This window comes from Neovison vison, chromosome 11 (assembly GCF_020171115.1).
Source record: "Neovison vison isolate M4711 chromosome 11, ASM_NN_V1, whole genome shotgun sequence".
NCBI classification, from domain to species: domain Eukaryota; kingdom Metazoa; phylum Chordata; class Mammalia; order Carnivora; family Mustelidae; genus Neogale; species Neogale vison.
The window spans coordinates 120074499-120089396 of NC_058101.1; the positions used below are offsets into that span (position 1 = coordinate 120074499).

Sequence of the window (14898 nt, forward strand, 5' to 3'; positions counted from 1 at the left end):
TCTCACACGATCGCCTTGCTCCAGCCCATAGAGGGCGTAATGGCTAGAAAACCTACCTGACAGGACCGAACCTAAAGCTCCAGACTCCCTGGATAGAGAAAGACTTTGATTTAAAAAGAAAACAGTAATTATCCTGTTGGAATAAAATGGATACACTCTTTTTCCCTTGTGAAAATAGATGAATTATAAACCTTCTATACTTTTAAAATTGGTTAAATGACTAATCTCACTTCCAAACACCAAGACAAAAGCAGCTATTTCAAAGCATATGCCGCCATACGGCCTACCTTGGCACCGTTCAAAAGAAGCCGAACACTCAGGTACAGCAACGCTTTGAACTAACACGTAGACTTAACCACATTTTACATTACGGGTGAGGTACAGTTTTTACTTAAAGGTTACAAACAGTTCTCAAACCCCTTTGTACAAATACATTCTTCAGGCAGCTGCTCTGCAAAGCTCAGAGGGCCATGGACACGTTCCGGCAGGCAGGCTTCGGTGACTCAGAGCCCGATTGTTACTGTGTGAAGACACACAAGACAAGCCTTGATTCCTTTTCCATTCCCCAGTCCTGAGCTTGCCAAAGACTTCACTGCCAATAGTCTGTAACATCTTAATTCAAACCCAAAACTCCTTAAATAAACTGATTTTTTAGATCAGCATTTCCCCCAATCCGGCCATACATTTTATTTGGGAAAGAGCAAGTGAAGGCAAGATCATGGTAATTAATAAGTCACACCCCTGGTATTAGCTGTGTATAAGATGGCAAGTAATACTTTTCAGAAACCGCTAATGGAACATGTGAGAAGGTGTGAACTTGAACAATCTCACAAACTGAAAACGGACTTGAGGATAGAACAGGCAACAAGAGGGCAGAGAAAGAGAAAGAGGCTGGGCTCCAAAGCAGACGTACGTAATTCCCCAAACCTAAAATTCAATCAGGCTGTGATTTCCTTTTTTTGATCAAGGGTGGAAATAAGGACTGCAAATGTTTTGCAGGAGCCGGTAGAAGGCGACAAATTATGGAGAAGGCTCCACACATAGGAAATGAAAAACTGTAAAAGCAAAGCTCAAGAAGTTGTGCTACTGCATATGAGGGGAACTGTCCAAATGGGGACAGTGGCTGGCATTATTCAAATTCACGGAGGGATGGTCTATGGGAGATGATAAACAAACAAGACGGGAAAGGGACAACACACAGAGTAATCAAGGTTTCGGTCGATAAAGTAAAAATTGCCACAGGTGTAAAAGACTATTTAAAATCCATGGATGGGGGTGCCTGGGTGGCTCAGTGGGTTAAAGCCTCGGCCTTCAGCTCAGGTCGTGATCCTGTGGTCCTGGGATCAAGCCCTGAATCAGGCTCTCTGCTCAGTGGGGAACCTGCTTCCCCCTCTCTTTCAGCCTGCCTCTCCCCCTACTTGAGATCTCTGTCTGTCGAATAAATAAAATCTTAAAAAAAAAAATAAAATAACCATATTCAATATTTCAGTCCATTTTAAATTAGTCTACAGTCACTTACTGCAGGAAATTAGCAGTTACGATCAAATGTGAGACTTAAATCGGCCCCCACAGGCTCCTTCAAAACCATGCTTTGCAAAGGCAAAGGAACTACTTCAAAGTTGTCACTGACTGTAAGAATTACGACTCCTGATGTTTTCAAATGGCTTCAGAGCCTGCTGCAAGATCTATCAAGCCCCTTTAGACGTGGCAGAAATTCTCTGCCTTCCTCTCTCATCACTCAGACTCCAGATCACATGTCACCTCCTCTGTGAGACCTTTCCTGACCTCCCTCCCACCCGAAAGAACTGCTTGCTCCCCAAGCCTGTCACCATCACAGCACCTAGTCTGTACAACATGCCCCCACATTAAGTTACAAGACACAGAAGACAAGAATTCTGTCTTAGTGGCCACTGCTTCCAAGTACCTAGAGCAGCCCCGGGCACATGGCACGTGTTCACTAATTATGCCCCGAACGGAGGAGTGGAAGCAATTTTTGGAAAGATCTCCAAGTCACCTGGAACCAAGTCCAGAGAACAATATTATAAGGATTCCCAACTACTAGCAACTGAAAGAAAAGGCATTAAGACCTAGATTGATTTTTTAAAACTACAGTACACATGATCCCAAAATGAACATTTTTTCGCCCTGACATTCCAAGTGCATGAGACCATCTCTCTGGCCCTCTGCCACTCACATAGTTTCACTGCACGCCCAAGAGCCTTCACGCTGACACTAGATCAGACTGACCCGGAGCACTAACAGATGGGACATACCAAGTCTGAAACCAGGACTGCACTTTCCAAACTAACTGGGACACAGGAGTGATTCCTTTCTGCAGAGGTAAGCTCCGGAATCCATCCCGGCAGCCCCGCCCACCCAACCACAACCAGAGCCCCCTTCTTCTCTCCAGAGCCCCGCTACCACTTTCCTTGGTCACGCTTCCCTTTCCTCTTCACCTCTATGGGCCCAGCCTTCCTCCCCTCCTTCGGTCTCCCAGGATCATAACAAATACTCTTTTCCAGGTGATTTTATATATGGCAAATGAACAGTTCTATAAAGAAAGCACCACTATGTCGCAAGAAGCACTGCTGTCACACACTTGAGGCACCTTTGAGTCCAGGCCTTGAACTCAGAAGGAGGACGGCCTGGCTCTCTGAGGAGCAAAACCAGCACAGAAAATGGCCCAAGACCCTACCAACTCCCCGTGCCTGAAAGCTGATGGAAATGGCTATGAGAGGGTGTGACGTTGGCCTGCAAGGTCTGAAGCTGCTTCCTGGGTCCCGCTCCCACCCAGTGGCCTTTCCTCCTCTTCCCACAGGCTCAAGGACAAGCCCACTGCCTTCCCTCTGTGCTGCTGCCTCCACACACTGCTCTGCTGGGAACCCCGCCTTCTCTTCCTCCAGCCAAGGGGGACGCAAGCTCTTCAATCCCTCCTTCCTTGCTGCTCCAAAAGACACTGACAAGCGCCTTTTACCATTAAAAGGCTTTACTACCAATCATTACAGAGAGCACAAGGTATAAAACCTTGGGGGAAGTTCGAGCTTCCACAGAACCGCTACAACTGTGGTCCCTCATGCTACAGTATCTGTTCTCCACCAGCCAGCAAATGGTTTAACAAAGCTCCCCTTTATTCCAGAATTCAGGAGCCAGTAACATTTAAAAAGGAAGGAAGAAAGAAAGAGAGGGAAAAAGGAAAGAAAAGGCACACAGGGTTAAAAACTTGTTTTTTCCTGGTAAAGGACAACAAAAAGAAGCAAAAATCTCACCATGTACCAGGACCACAAATGAAATAAGTTTTATTACATGCACCAAAAAGTCCATCCTTCAAACTGTAATAAATTAATCTTTATAAAAAACATAAAGGATATTGCCATATTGTTCTCTTTTTCTTATTTTGCAATAGAGAAGTGAAACAGGACATCGAGGAGCTGGCGCTTGGAAGCAGTGATTTAACCGGGTCCCACATTCAGTCACAGTTAAAAGATAAAACATCCTCTCTGCCTCGAGGACACAGTTTTTCAAAATATCCAGCCCCAGCAATGAGCCCTTCCGAGATACATGGAACCAGTGGCGCCCAGAGCCCAGCTGGAGCTTTACCCTGACATCCTGGGAGGCTGGCAGCTCCCGGTCAGCAACTGATTAGATACTGAAGGAGGATCACTTTGTTCTCAAAACCCTTTTGCAGTTGGATGAAAAGAAGTAAGTATTACTTCAATACCATCAAGAAATGACAATGTGGGTTCAATCGCTGACTTAAAAACCTTTATTATGTACTTTAAACTGTTCTAAACACCCCAAATGTATCTAGACTTACTTGGCCTTAATAAAGAACAGCTGGGCAACAGGACTCATTCTTTATTACTTAGAAGTAGGCCAAAAAAGTGGCGAAAAAAAACCCAAAAAAACAAAAAAACCCTCAAATTGTACACAACCCCTAAAATGTTTTCCACAGCAAAAGCTATTTAAGACTGAAATTTACAACGCTAAGACCTTCTGTTTTCCACAGTTAATATGTAAAGAATGGCTCAAATGCCTTCCTTTTGAGAAAACCCCTTAGCAAACTCTCTTCTGGTGCCTGACCCTTCAACAGAAGAACTTAATCCAGGCACAAATGTCGCGCACTGCTTTGTTTTATAATGCAGCGGTAGTTTATGCAAGTCATTACTTGAAAGCAGTAGAAAAAAATACAAGCAATGGATTTACATGGGAAATGAATGATGTCACGTTATAAACTTTTAATTAACGAAAGCATTTTACTTACGATGTCCCCTGCTGAGAATTAGTGTGGATTTTTGAAGATGTATCATATTGTTCTGTGAGGGGAGGAAAATGATCAGAGTAGCACAATGAGATACATTCTTGAGTTTATTCGTTACAAACCCCCCCTTTTTTTGTGCTGTCCCCTGACCCCCGTCCTCACCTCTTCCACCTGAACACTCAGTCTACTTCACTCAGTCAACCATGGTGCCTGCTACACGCACTGCACTTGGTACAATCTCATCATTAGAGAACACCACTTATGTTACCTCTAGAAAGACGACTTGCTCAGAATTGAAAAATCCTAGCCCTGCTGGCACCCGTCCTACCCCATGGCTGGCAACTTTCCTATATGCTGGAGACCTGACTTTCTTCGATGTCAGCTGGCAGTGGGGGGCTCCCCTGGAAGCCCCGGGACAGGGCTGCTCTCATTCCCACCTCATCTGCCCCTCCCCATCTATCAGTGATTTACTAGCATGCCCTTTCTGCAGCCTCTGACCTCTGCAGAGTAGGAGTTCCCTCTCACCTGTCCCCCCATTCTTCAACACCTGCCCCCATTCACTTATTCACACTGCCTCGTAGACGCAAAATGTGCAAGGCATTCGACCCTGTCCTCGATGAGTTCGCAAGTGACTGAGGAATGTGGTATCTCCAATGGCGGGCAGTGTGAGAGGAACACACAGATTAATCACATAAATGAACTGCCCCGGGAATCTAAGATTGGTCTCTCTATTGGTAGTGACTTAAAGAAGGCAAGTCAGACAAGGAGCAAAATGAACTGTGTCACAAAAGATGGGTGAGATTTTGACAGAATGCTGGCCAAAGGGAGAGGGGGAGGACGGCCTTCAGGTAGGAGACAGTGCGAGCGGGGGCTTACGAAAGATTTAAAATGGCACAGACTCGGTAAAGAATGGGGCGCAAAATGTGTGGACACCATAGGAAAACAGGTGAAGGTCAGATTTAGAGGGCGCTAAATGCCAGGACAGTAAGTTATAACTCTGTTTGGCAATGACACACCACCAGTAACAGAGACATGACAGACTCCTCAGAAAGACTAGTGCTGCCCCCTGGTAGAACCTAGGAGCTTCCCTAGAAGGGAATGTGCAATCTTAACTGTGGAGGCAACAAACTATCTTCTGGCAAGCTGCTTTAGGCTTGATATAATAGGGAATGGGAAGTGGAATGGAAATCCGGGAGCCTTTTAGGCGGGGGTTGAATGAGATTTCCCCAAGTGTCATGTGGAGACCTTGCAATTAATCACGTCATCCTCACGGTGGCAGCAGCTCTTACATGGTGTTTGTAACTGCTTCCCCTCAGGGCTACTACACACTGGAGGGGCTAATAAGGTCACAGTTCTCCTCACTCACAGGGACTCTCATGTACTGGTCTTCACAGGGTTTGAAGCACCACAAGGCTCTGGTTGTCCTCAGGCATACTACATTCTCCGGAGACTCCAAAACCTTAGGATAATTCTCTCTTCATCCAACATACAACTAGACCTTTCCAGGGTTCAACTAGGCCGACTCTCACAAAACAAACAAGGCTCCCCGGAACATGGACAGACAGAGTGGCAGCAGCATGAAAAACCACAGGATAAGCATAGATACAGTGAGCCAAGACCCACTGGAGACGTGCCAGGCTCTGAAAATGCCTCGGAGCAAGGAGAGATGGGCCCACACTACTCCACCTGCTGGCCGAGAGGGCCACCCATCCTCCACCAAGAAAGTGCAGCTCCTCTTCAGCTAGGTTTTGCTAAAAGGGTAAATCAAACAATTTAAAGGCTTAAAAGGTCTTTCTAAACCAGGAGTCAGCAATCATCAAAGCTGTAACCCAGTGGGAGGCATCTGATCCACCAGCCAGACAGCCCTAGCAAATGGGGAGCAGGGACAGCAAGGGGTAAAGGGACATACAGCAAGCCTGAACACAGCTGAGCCAGCCATTCAGCAGAGACCTGTGCCACTCCACTGCTTATCTGTCTCTGGAGAGGCTGCCAAGATGCTGAGAGAAAAAGATGCCCCCATCTCTGCAAGAAGCCATTATTTTCTGTTAATTTTACCTTTCCGCTTTTACAATACTATGGCAAGATGATCAGGTTTCTTTCTCTGCGTTTGGGGGAAAATTCAGTTATGAGCTTTTTGCAAGGTCTCATTCGGTATCTAGAGAAGAGGATGGCAAACTTTTTCTATAAAGGTCAGACAGCAAATATTTCAGACTTTGCATGCTGTACCTTGTTGCATAATAATAAATGAACAGGCATGGCTGTGTCCTGAGAAAACCTTCTTTACAAAAACCAGCTGCAAACAGATCAACTCTCAGGATATATCTCAGGATATGGTGGGCCCACCCCTGCTCTATAGGAAAGAATATTCTGTTTCTTGCTTTCCTCATCTTTTCTATTCTCCTCATATCCTTGCAATTTAAACTGTAAAAAATACAGGGAAAAAATATAAGTGAGAGAAAAGAAGGAGGTGGGGAGATTTGAGGAAGAGTCATCTCCATGGAGTACCTCTGTGCAACCTTCTCCCAACATACCTACATACCCTACTTCATTGTCCTATTTTTTTTTTAAGACTAATACTTCAGAACTTGGACACGTACCATATATTTATAAACAAAATGACTACAGGGGCGCCTGGGAGGCTCAGTGGTTAAACAGCTGCCTTTGGCTCAGGTCATGATTCCAGCATTGGGCTCCCTGCTCACTGGGAAGCCTGCTTCCCCCTCTCCCATTCCCCTGCTTGTGTTCCCAATCTCTCTGTGTCCATCAAATAAATAAATAAAATCTTTTAAAGCGGGGGGGAGGGGGGCCTGGGTGGCTCAGTCGGTTAAGCATCTGCCTTCAGCTCAAGTCAACATCCCACAGTCCTGGGATCGAGCCCCACATCCGGCTCCCTGCTCCATGGGGAGCCTGCTTCTCCCTCTGTCCCTCCCCCTGCTTGTCTCTCATGACCTCTCTCTCAAATAATTAAATAAAATCTTGAAGAACAAAAAACAAAAAACCAAGAACCACACAAAATACCCCAATCTATTCTATATACCATTTCTGGGTTGCAATGCTTTCAGAGTCACATTCATGATGTGTGGATAGATCAGTAACTGTATTTGTTGTAATTATGACACATTATATTTGTCAAGTACTTTACCAGGACATCATCATTAACTCTTTGCAACAATCTGAAATTCTACCTAAAGAACAGCTTTATGCTTGTGCTCCCTTCCTAGTCTTTCAAAACAGGAAGCCCTCATCTGTGCTGGGCTATTTTTCATTTTATTTTTTTTATACTAAAACAACAAAAGCTTTGCTTTGGTCTCCAATGCAATAAAAGCTCCACTTACTTTGGTTTTGGGTTGCAGAACTGATGTGCTGAGAATCCTAGAAAGAAAAAAAAAATCTCTAGTTATTAAAATATTCTGCATCATTGCTAACTGTGATAAACACTGATAAATGGGGTTTATTTTTTCTACTTATTTCTTATTTCTTCTACTTTTACCTAGAACTTATTTTTCCTTGGATGTTGAGCAAGCATCTATTTATTTATTTCCACAAACTATAATGTTTGACCTTAAAGCCAGTAACAAAGAACAACATTTTAAAAAACTATCATGAGAAAATATGTAAAGTATCTAATATGACTAATTCAGGTCTGGGTAGATATAACCTCTTTTGAAAACAGTATCATGGGAAGAAATAGCTATAATATATTAACAGTATGCATGTATACCAACCTGGACAGAACACAGATCTGAAGGTGCTATTCTATACCCTGAAGTTTATCCCAAAGTACAAATAAGCAAAGGAAAATGGGAGTATTTAAAACACACTGCTCAAAACTACTTCAATGGAAACATCCAAGTCAGCAACTGATCCACTTGTTATTAAAACCAGCACTAACGTAAACGATCACAGCAAACCTGAAGAAAATGAGGAGGCATGAGAAGTCTAAGATCTACGTGTTACACATGTACCTAAATTCCAGATGAGGAATCAGACAACTACCTCACTTACTTTCCCTGGACTTCTGTTTTCCCATGTCTAAGTAAGAAGACTCAAATGAGAGAATTGACTGAAAAGCCCCCAAAACTTTCATAAGCTACAAAACCTTGTACAAATATATGTAAGATGTTCTTACTCACATAATTTGGAGAGTGAAGTGTTTGAAAACATTATGAAGCACTTTAAGAAGCTAAATGAGTGGCGAATTTAACCTAATCTGTGAAGATTTCAACAGTCAGTACTAGGTTAATCTAGCTCATAACAATACTTCAGACTTTGAACGGGTGTGGATACAGTGCCTGCTGTACTTGGAAGGGATTACCTTTGTGGGAAAAGGAAATTTGGAGGGCTCAGCTGTACTAGGCGTGTGTATTGCTGTCAAAGGAGGCGGCCATGAGTGGGTCATTTCCTGGAAAGAGATTTGGAAAAGAAAGAAAGTAAATTATAAATAGAACACTTATTGCTATGTAAGTTAACTTTTTAAACTGAATGTAAAGTGCACTGGTGGTAAATAAAAAGTGGAATCTTAAAAGTTCTTTTACTTTTTAAAAGACTCCTACTTAACGGGTTATGTTCAAACGCTGAAAACCTCCAACTCACCAAACAGAAAGCAGTTCAAAGAAGAAAATCAAGAATACAGAACATGGACGGTCTTAACACTGTATAAAGCATATAAACCGTAATGGGTATTAACAGAGCTTATGTAACTGGGAGCATGGAGTCTCTACTCAATGCTTTCTTTCTCCTTCAGCTTCTTGATTGCATTTCCTGGAATTATTTAAGTTCAAAGGAAGAAGAACTTTCCTGTTTGACTTAAGCAAACAAGTAATTCAGGTCACTTGTTCCACTTGGGAGAGTTTTAATGGATTTGACCCTCCCCTGATACACACTATTAGTACATACAAAAATTTTTTTTGGAGGAAGGGGCCTTAAAAAATTAACTTCCCTTTCCAGTAATAGAAGTTTCACTTCTATTCACTATTTTCATGGAGGCAAGGTTTCTCCCTCACAAATTAATATATTTATCGACATGAATTCTTCTTTTCTAAGCACACTCATGACTTAATAGTCCGTTTGCTAAAAAACTGGGGGGAAATGGGTCAGATTAAACATGTCTAATCACAAATACGCGCGTGCACACACACTTTGGTAAAGAACTAAAATGGCATTGGAGATCATTCATATCAACTCCTTTTTTTTTTTTTTAAGGATTTTATTTATTTGTCAGAGAGAGAGAGAGCACAATCAAGAGGAGCAGCAGGCAGAGGGAGAAGCAGACTCCCTCCTGGGTGGAGAGCCCGATATGGGTCTCAATCCCAGGACCCCAGGATCATGATCTTAGCTGAAGGTAGACGCTTAACTGACTGAGCCACACCGGTGTCCCTCAACCCCTTCCTTTTTATAGATGAGAAAATGGAGCCAGAATGACTGGATCAGGCTAATGGCTGAGAACACACAGTGTGGGTTTGCTCCTCCGGTCTAAGAGCAAGAAGTTCATTCCCACATGTGTCACACTTGCCTGGGAAACTGGCTTAACGATGGACAGGGAACTTCCTACCAGCAAGCTGATGACCCCAGACTGTGCTGAATTACTTCACTTGTACAACACAGTTTATTACAGAACACTACACTCTTTTCAGAGTGCAAATAACCTCTCCATTACCACAGAAATAAATGCCACCTGATACTTGAACAACTGGAGATGGATCTCTAGCAGTATTCCCATTCCCAACCTCTGCACCTTCTCCCTTGCCTTTCCCCACAGCCACTCTCTGGGCTGCTATCACCCCAGGACAGACGTTAAGTGACCTGCTATAGGGATAAGCAAAGTCTCTAAGGCTAGCTTTCTTAATTTTTGCTAAAGGTGAAGACATACTCCTGCCCATACACTAACCCTCTGTTTTGTGCAGCACAAAGGAAGAATTCTGTCCTCAAATCCCAGACTGGAATCTGAACTCTGATCCTTACCAGCCCCAGGGAACCTGAGGTGCCTGAGCCCTCTGGCACCTGTTCTTAGTGAAAGGTGAACTAAGACCACTTATTCTCCTGAGGGGCGATAATTTATGTAGTGTCTAGATACATGGTCATAGAAAGTACTTAATAAATTAAAAGCATCCTAACTTCTAATTAAGTCTAGTTTCTCAAGAATTTCAATACTGCACCAAAGACAGCTCCCTGCTGTTTTATTTATTTTAATATCCTTTAAGGAATGGGATCATTATACTGCTAATGTAAAAATGCAATTAATTGAAGTGTTTGAAAGTATCCCCTCTCTTCGTTTTCCAAGAATTTCTTTAGAATCCCAATGGTATCTATGACTTTTAGTCACCAATTATTCCCAGAAAATGTCTATTGTACTCACAATGCCCAAGGCTGCCCCAGCTATTAAATTAGGCCGTTGGAAAGTACATAAATTCATTCAGGCCCTAAGTTATTTGCCAACAGTCTGAAAGAATTTATATTCTTCCCTAAATGCCTAGCTTATTGGAGGGAGTTAGGCCTTAGGAGAATTGCGGCCGTAAGGTGAGGAGGCTGCCCAGAATTGCATGCAAGGCCAGGAATTTGCTACCTACCTTAGCAATAACTTATCATCACACTTGCCTCAGTCTTGGCTTCTAGGCACCATGGATGCTATAGCTTCTCACTCTCCACCTTGCTCCTTCTGCTCTAGATACACCGCCTAGCTCCTGATGCTCTTCTATTATACCGACCTGTTCCCACCTCAAAGGTTTTTTGTATTCTTTCCTCTTCATTCACCTGCTATAGGACTCACAGTACTTAGCAATACCTGACATTCTTATTACATAATTATCTTTCCCCACAATCCCCTTTAGAGCAAGAACTCAAGTCTTCTTCATACAGAATCCCCAGTGCCTAGGAAAGTATTTGAGGCTTAGTGGGCATTTGTTGCATAAATGAATGAATAAACGCTAGTGCTGCCATTGACTGTCACAGCGTCACTGAGAGGCTACACCAAGGTCATGTCCCCGAGGACTGCACTGACTTTCCCAAGAGGCTGCCCAGGGCATCACACTGTAAGGGGACACAAGCTGTTTCCATACACCCACTGAGGACATGAGGGCACAGTGCCCTGTCTGGAGCTCATATGGCACCAATTCCTAGTTTCTAGTAGTGTCTATCTGGTATCTCCTTACCCCATTAGCCTTCAGAAATACAGGCCACCCCCTACCCTTCATTTAAAAACTTCCATTTTTAATATTTCCACCAGAGAACTAAACAGTATCATCTACGACTGATTTTTTTCTGTTAGGGAACTGTTTACTGCTTCTATTGCCCATCAGAAAGATTTGTGTTAGGATTCTTGGCGATCTTCATAGATTGCTCGTACAAGAGAAAAACAAGAACCATGAGGCAGAGGAAAATATTGGGATCAGTAAGAGAGGGGGAGCTAGATCACACGCCAGAGACCATCTATTAGCCCAGGGCCTTCAATTTACTAGCAAGGAAACCGAGGCCCAGGGCAGTACACATGATGTAGCTGGAGCTCCAAAGAGAGGAGAAAAGAAGGGGCACAGACTCCAAGTCTCTGCTGTGCAAAGGACTATGCCCCTCCTCAGTCCAGGACAGCCTTCTGTCTGGTTTCTGTACAATTTACAAATACTCCTCTGGTTGCCTGCATTAACCATTCACTTTCATGTATTTCCAGGTAAGGAAGAACCCATCAAAGTGATGTTAGCTTAGAGGTGGAGAGTTTATTAAATGGGTTTATTAAATTAAAATTGTTCATCTGGTGCTCTAATACCATCATCCTAATTAAGGGATTCCACAAGTAATATATTAACCCACATCAAAACCTAAGAGTAGCATTTGACATATCCAGAAGACAAACTTATCTACATTGTTGCATTTACTTTTTTTTTGTAGTAACTATAAAACAAATCACATACACTTTCAGAGAAAATGCTAAACCTTATTTTATAACTAAGTCATCTGTTGTTCTTATGACTATTCATACAAAAGGATTTCAGAAATCCCAGAAGGAAAGGATGAAACAAAAGCTTGATCAAGATAACCTGTTTATTATTAATCGTTCGAGATGCGTCAGAAATACTGCTCAATTCTAGCAGTACAAAGCATGTTTTCTTAGAGATATTTCTTTCTCAGAAGATCCTAACTTCAAAAGTAGGGGACAAAGAAAAAAAAAAACGATGGGACTACTTTCTAAACATCTGGGCAGGCACTACCTTAGTCAAAATTTTTGCAAGTGAGAAGGTAAGCTATAGAATTACTGGTTTCAGGGGCGCCTGGGGGATGCAGTCAGTTGAATGTCTGAGACCCTTGGTTTCAGCTCAGATAGTGATCTCAGGGTCCTGACATCAAGCCCTGCACTGGGCTCTGGGAGCAGTCTCCATCTCCTTCTACCAAACCAAATCCCCTGATCACACTCTCTCTCTAAAATAAATCAATAAATCTTAAAAAAAAAAACCTGGTTCAGTTCCACCTTACTTTACAACAGACTCCCATCCAAGTACTAACCAGGCCCGACCCTGCTTAGCTTCCGAGATCAGACGAGATCGGGTGGAAAATTAAAGGAAATAATTGGGCAAGCATGTATTTTGAGGGAAAGTGAGCAGTGATGACACAAATGAATAGGTCCATGTGTCATGTATATTTCCACTTCAAAAATAAAATCAGAAAACTTATAGTAAAAGATAAAGCAAGAATATCATTAAATCTTACACAGAGGAAAGTTAAAAGCTGAAGAAAAAGGATGAGAAATAAACAAAACCCTTAGTTCTTACTATTACAGTACTTGGGGGGCATTAAATTTAGCTCTAGATTTCCTGGAAATTAAAGCCAAAATGGGAAACTCAACAACTTATATAATTCTTCTCTGATGAAAAGAAAGCATGCTGGTTCATGAGGAGAATGGATTTATTGTTTCCTGGAGCTGAATTCTAGGAGGCATTTGTTGTCCTTGTGTAAAAAGCCTTGAACCCACACATGATGGGTTCAATGATGTATCTGCAGAAGCAGTACAAATGTTCATGGCACCATCTCAAGAAACAAGAGTGAAAAATAACCCTTCACGGTAGGCTTACAGATGTCCATTTACTTTCTACTGCTTTTCAAAAAATTCCTTTAAAAATTCATGGCCTCACTAAAATGAGGCCATACCTATCGGGTGTGACCTACAAAATACCAGGGGGATACATCCAGCACTATTTAACCCCTTAAATAAAGAGGTTAAATAAAGAGGCCTTTTCTTCCTGAGAAGTGAGAGTGTAGGTCTTTATGAATAACCATCAGAAAAACCTGAGCGAGGTCTTGAAACTCTAGTCCAAATGCCTTGCAGCTTGTAGACTTCACTTTAATTAATAGAATCTGTCAGAGACTCCATTAGGCTCTTAAGAGACCCTCTGTTCCTATTCTGGTTTATTTTGCATTGGAAGGTGTGAGGAGGGAAACAGTTTGAAGGGGTTTGGAATGGAAACTGTTCATTAAAGTCAAAGTCAATGGATATCCGTCTACTTCCTTCAGTATTTCTTCAAATGGAGAAACAGTAAAGGAACTCACCTTCAGAATCTCTTCAACACAATGAACTTCATTGGAGTAGGTCTGCTAAAAGTGGGGGGGAAAAAAAGGAAGGAAAAGCTTAGCACAAACAAATAAAACCCAACTCAAGCAATGGTACTAGTGGGTGCTGGTATTCATCCAGCAACACTGCTGCAAGGGTGACCACCTTAGGATCACCTTACACTGGCGGAGTAGTAGGAGCTTCACATTCTGGAGCAAACAAGACCAGAGACCAACCTGACTTCATCTGTGGGGAAATGCTTCTGCTGGAGACAAATGGAGACTAATTTGGACCCTCAGGTCAACATTTCCAAAGGAAAGCGTGTACCTTAAAGAAAATTAGTAAATCTAGAGGAACAACAGACATAACCAAAGTGGAGGCAGAAAGACAGGAAACAGGGGTCACAGCTTGCTCCATAGTAACATCTGTCCAGCCAGCCAAGGGAAATGAACACAGTGATGAAAATCATGTGGACACCTCAGTGAGTCCACAATAAAGAGGGGAACACCAAATCAAGGATAGTTTAGATTTTCTGGGTAATAATCTAGCTGGCCAAAGACTGTCTTTAAAATAATGACATTCATTCTAATGTCTCTACCCCTCCTTCAAGTCAGCATTTCACAGTATATATGCACATGTATACACACACATACACAAAAACATGCCTCCTATTTCCCCAGAGAAAGACCCTAGGGAGAGAGGAGTTTTCCTAGTGGCCTCTATGAAAGATCTACTACTTATACTTCTTCCTGATTCTCAGCTAAACAAATGACAGCTGCTACCACACTATCACCACCACAGCCCGTGTCTAGGAAAAGTCATTTTTACAGTCTTTATATCTTTAAGTGTGAAGAAAATGAAAAAGTAAAACAAAAAACACTAAAACAAACAAATAAACAAACAAAAACCCAACCATTTTTTGTTAACTAGACACATGAAACAAATCCCATGACCTCATCCTTTTCACTGGAAAAGGATAGATTCACTGGATTGCTCTGTGTCAATTCAGAGCCAAGTGCCCTGGGCAAGTTCTATAGAACACACACCCTTCCTGTGACTGCCATTACTGTGTGCATAAAGCACTGGTCTTCCCAGTCCGTTGGGTCCA

General features: G+C 42.6%; 1 protein-coding gene across 3 annotated transcripts in view; it reads right to left on the reverse strand.

The window, feature by feature from the left end:
• The window catches only part of AFF1 (AF4/FMR2 family member 1), a 201114-nt gene that overhangs the window by 33493 nt on the left and 152723 nt on the right, over window positions 1-14898 (reverse strand). For 2 of the 3 annotated variants that reach the window (XM_044224571.1, XM_044224573.1), the window contains 4 exons: window positions 13790-13834; window positions 8574-8660; window positions 7594-7630; window positions 4262-4313 (listed from right to left, as the gene is read on the reverse strand). In XM_044224571.1, coding sequence (XP_044080506.1) covers window positions 4262-4313; window positions 7594-7630; window positions 8574-8660; window positions 13790-13834 — 221 coding nt within the window. The remainder of the gene's footprint in view (window positions 1-4261; window positions 4314-7593; window positions 7631-8573; window positions 8661-13789; window positions 13835-14898) is intronic. The other variant, XM_044224572.1, reaches the window with a different exon arrangement.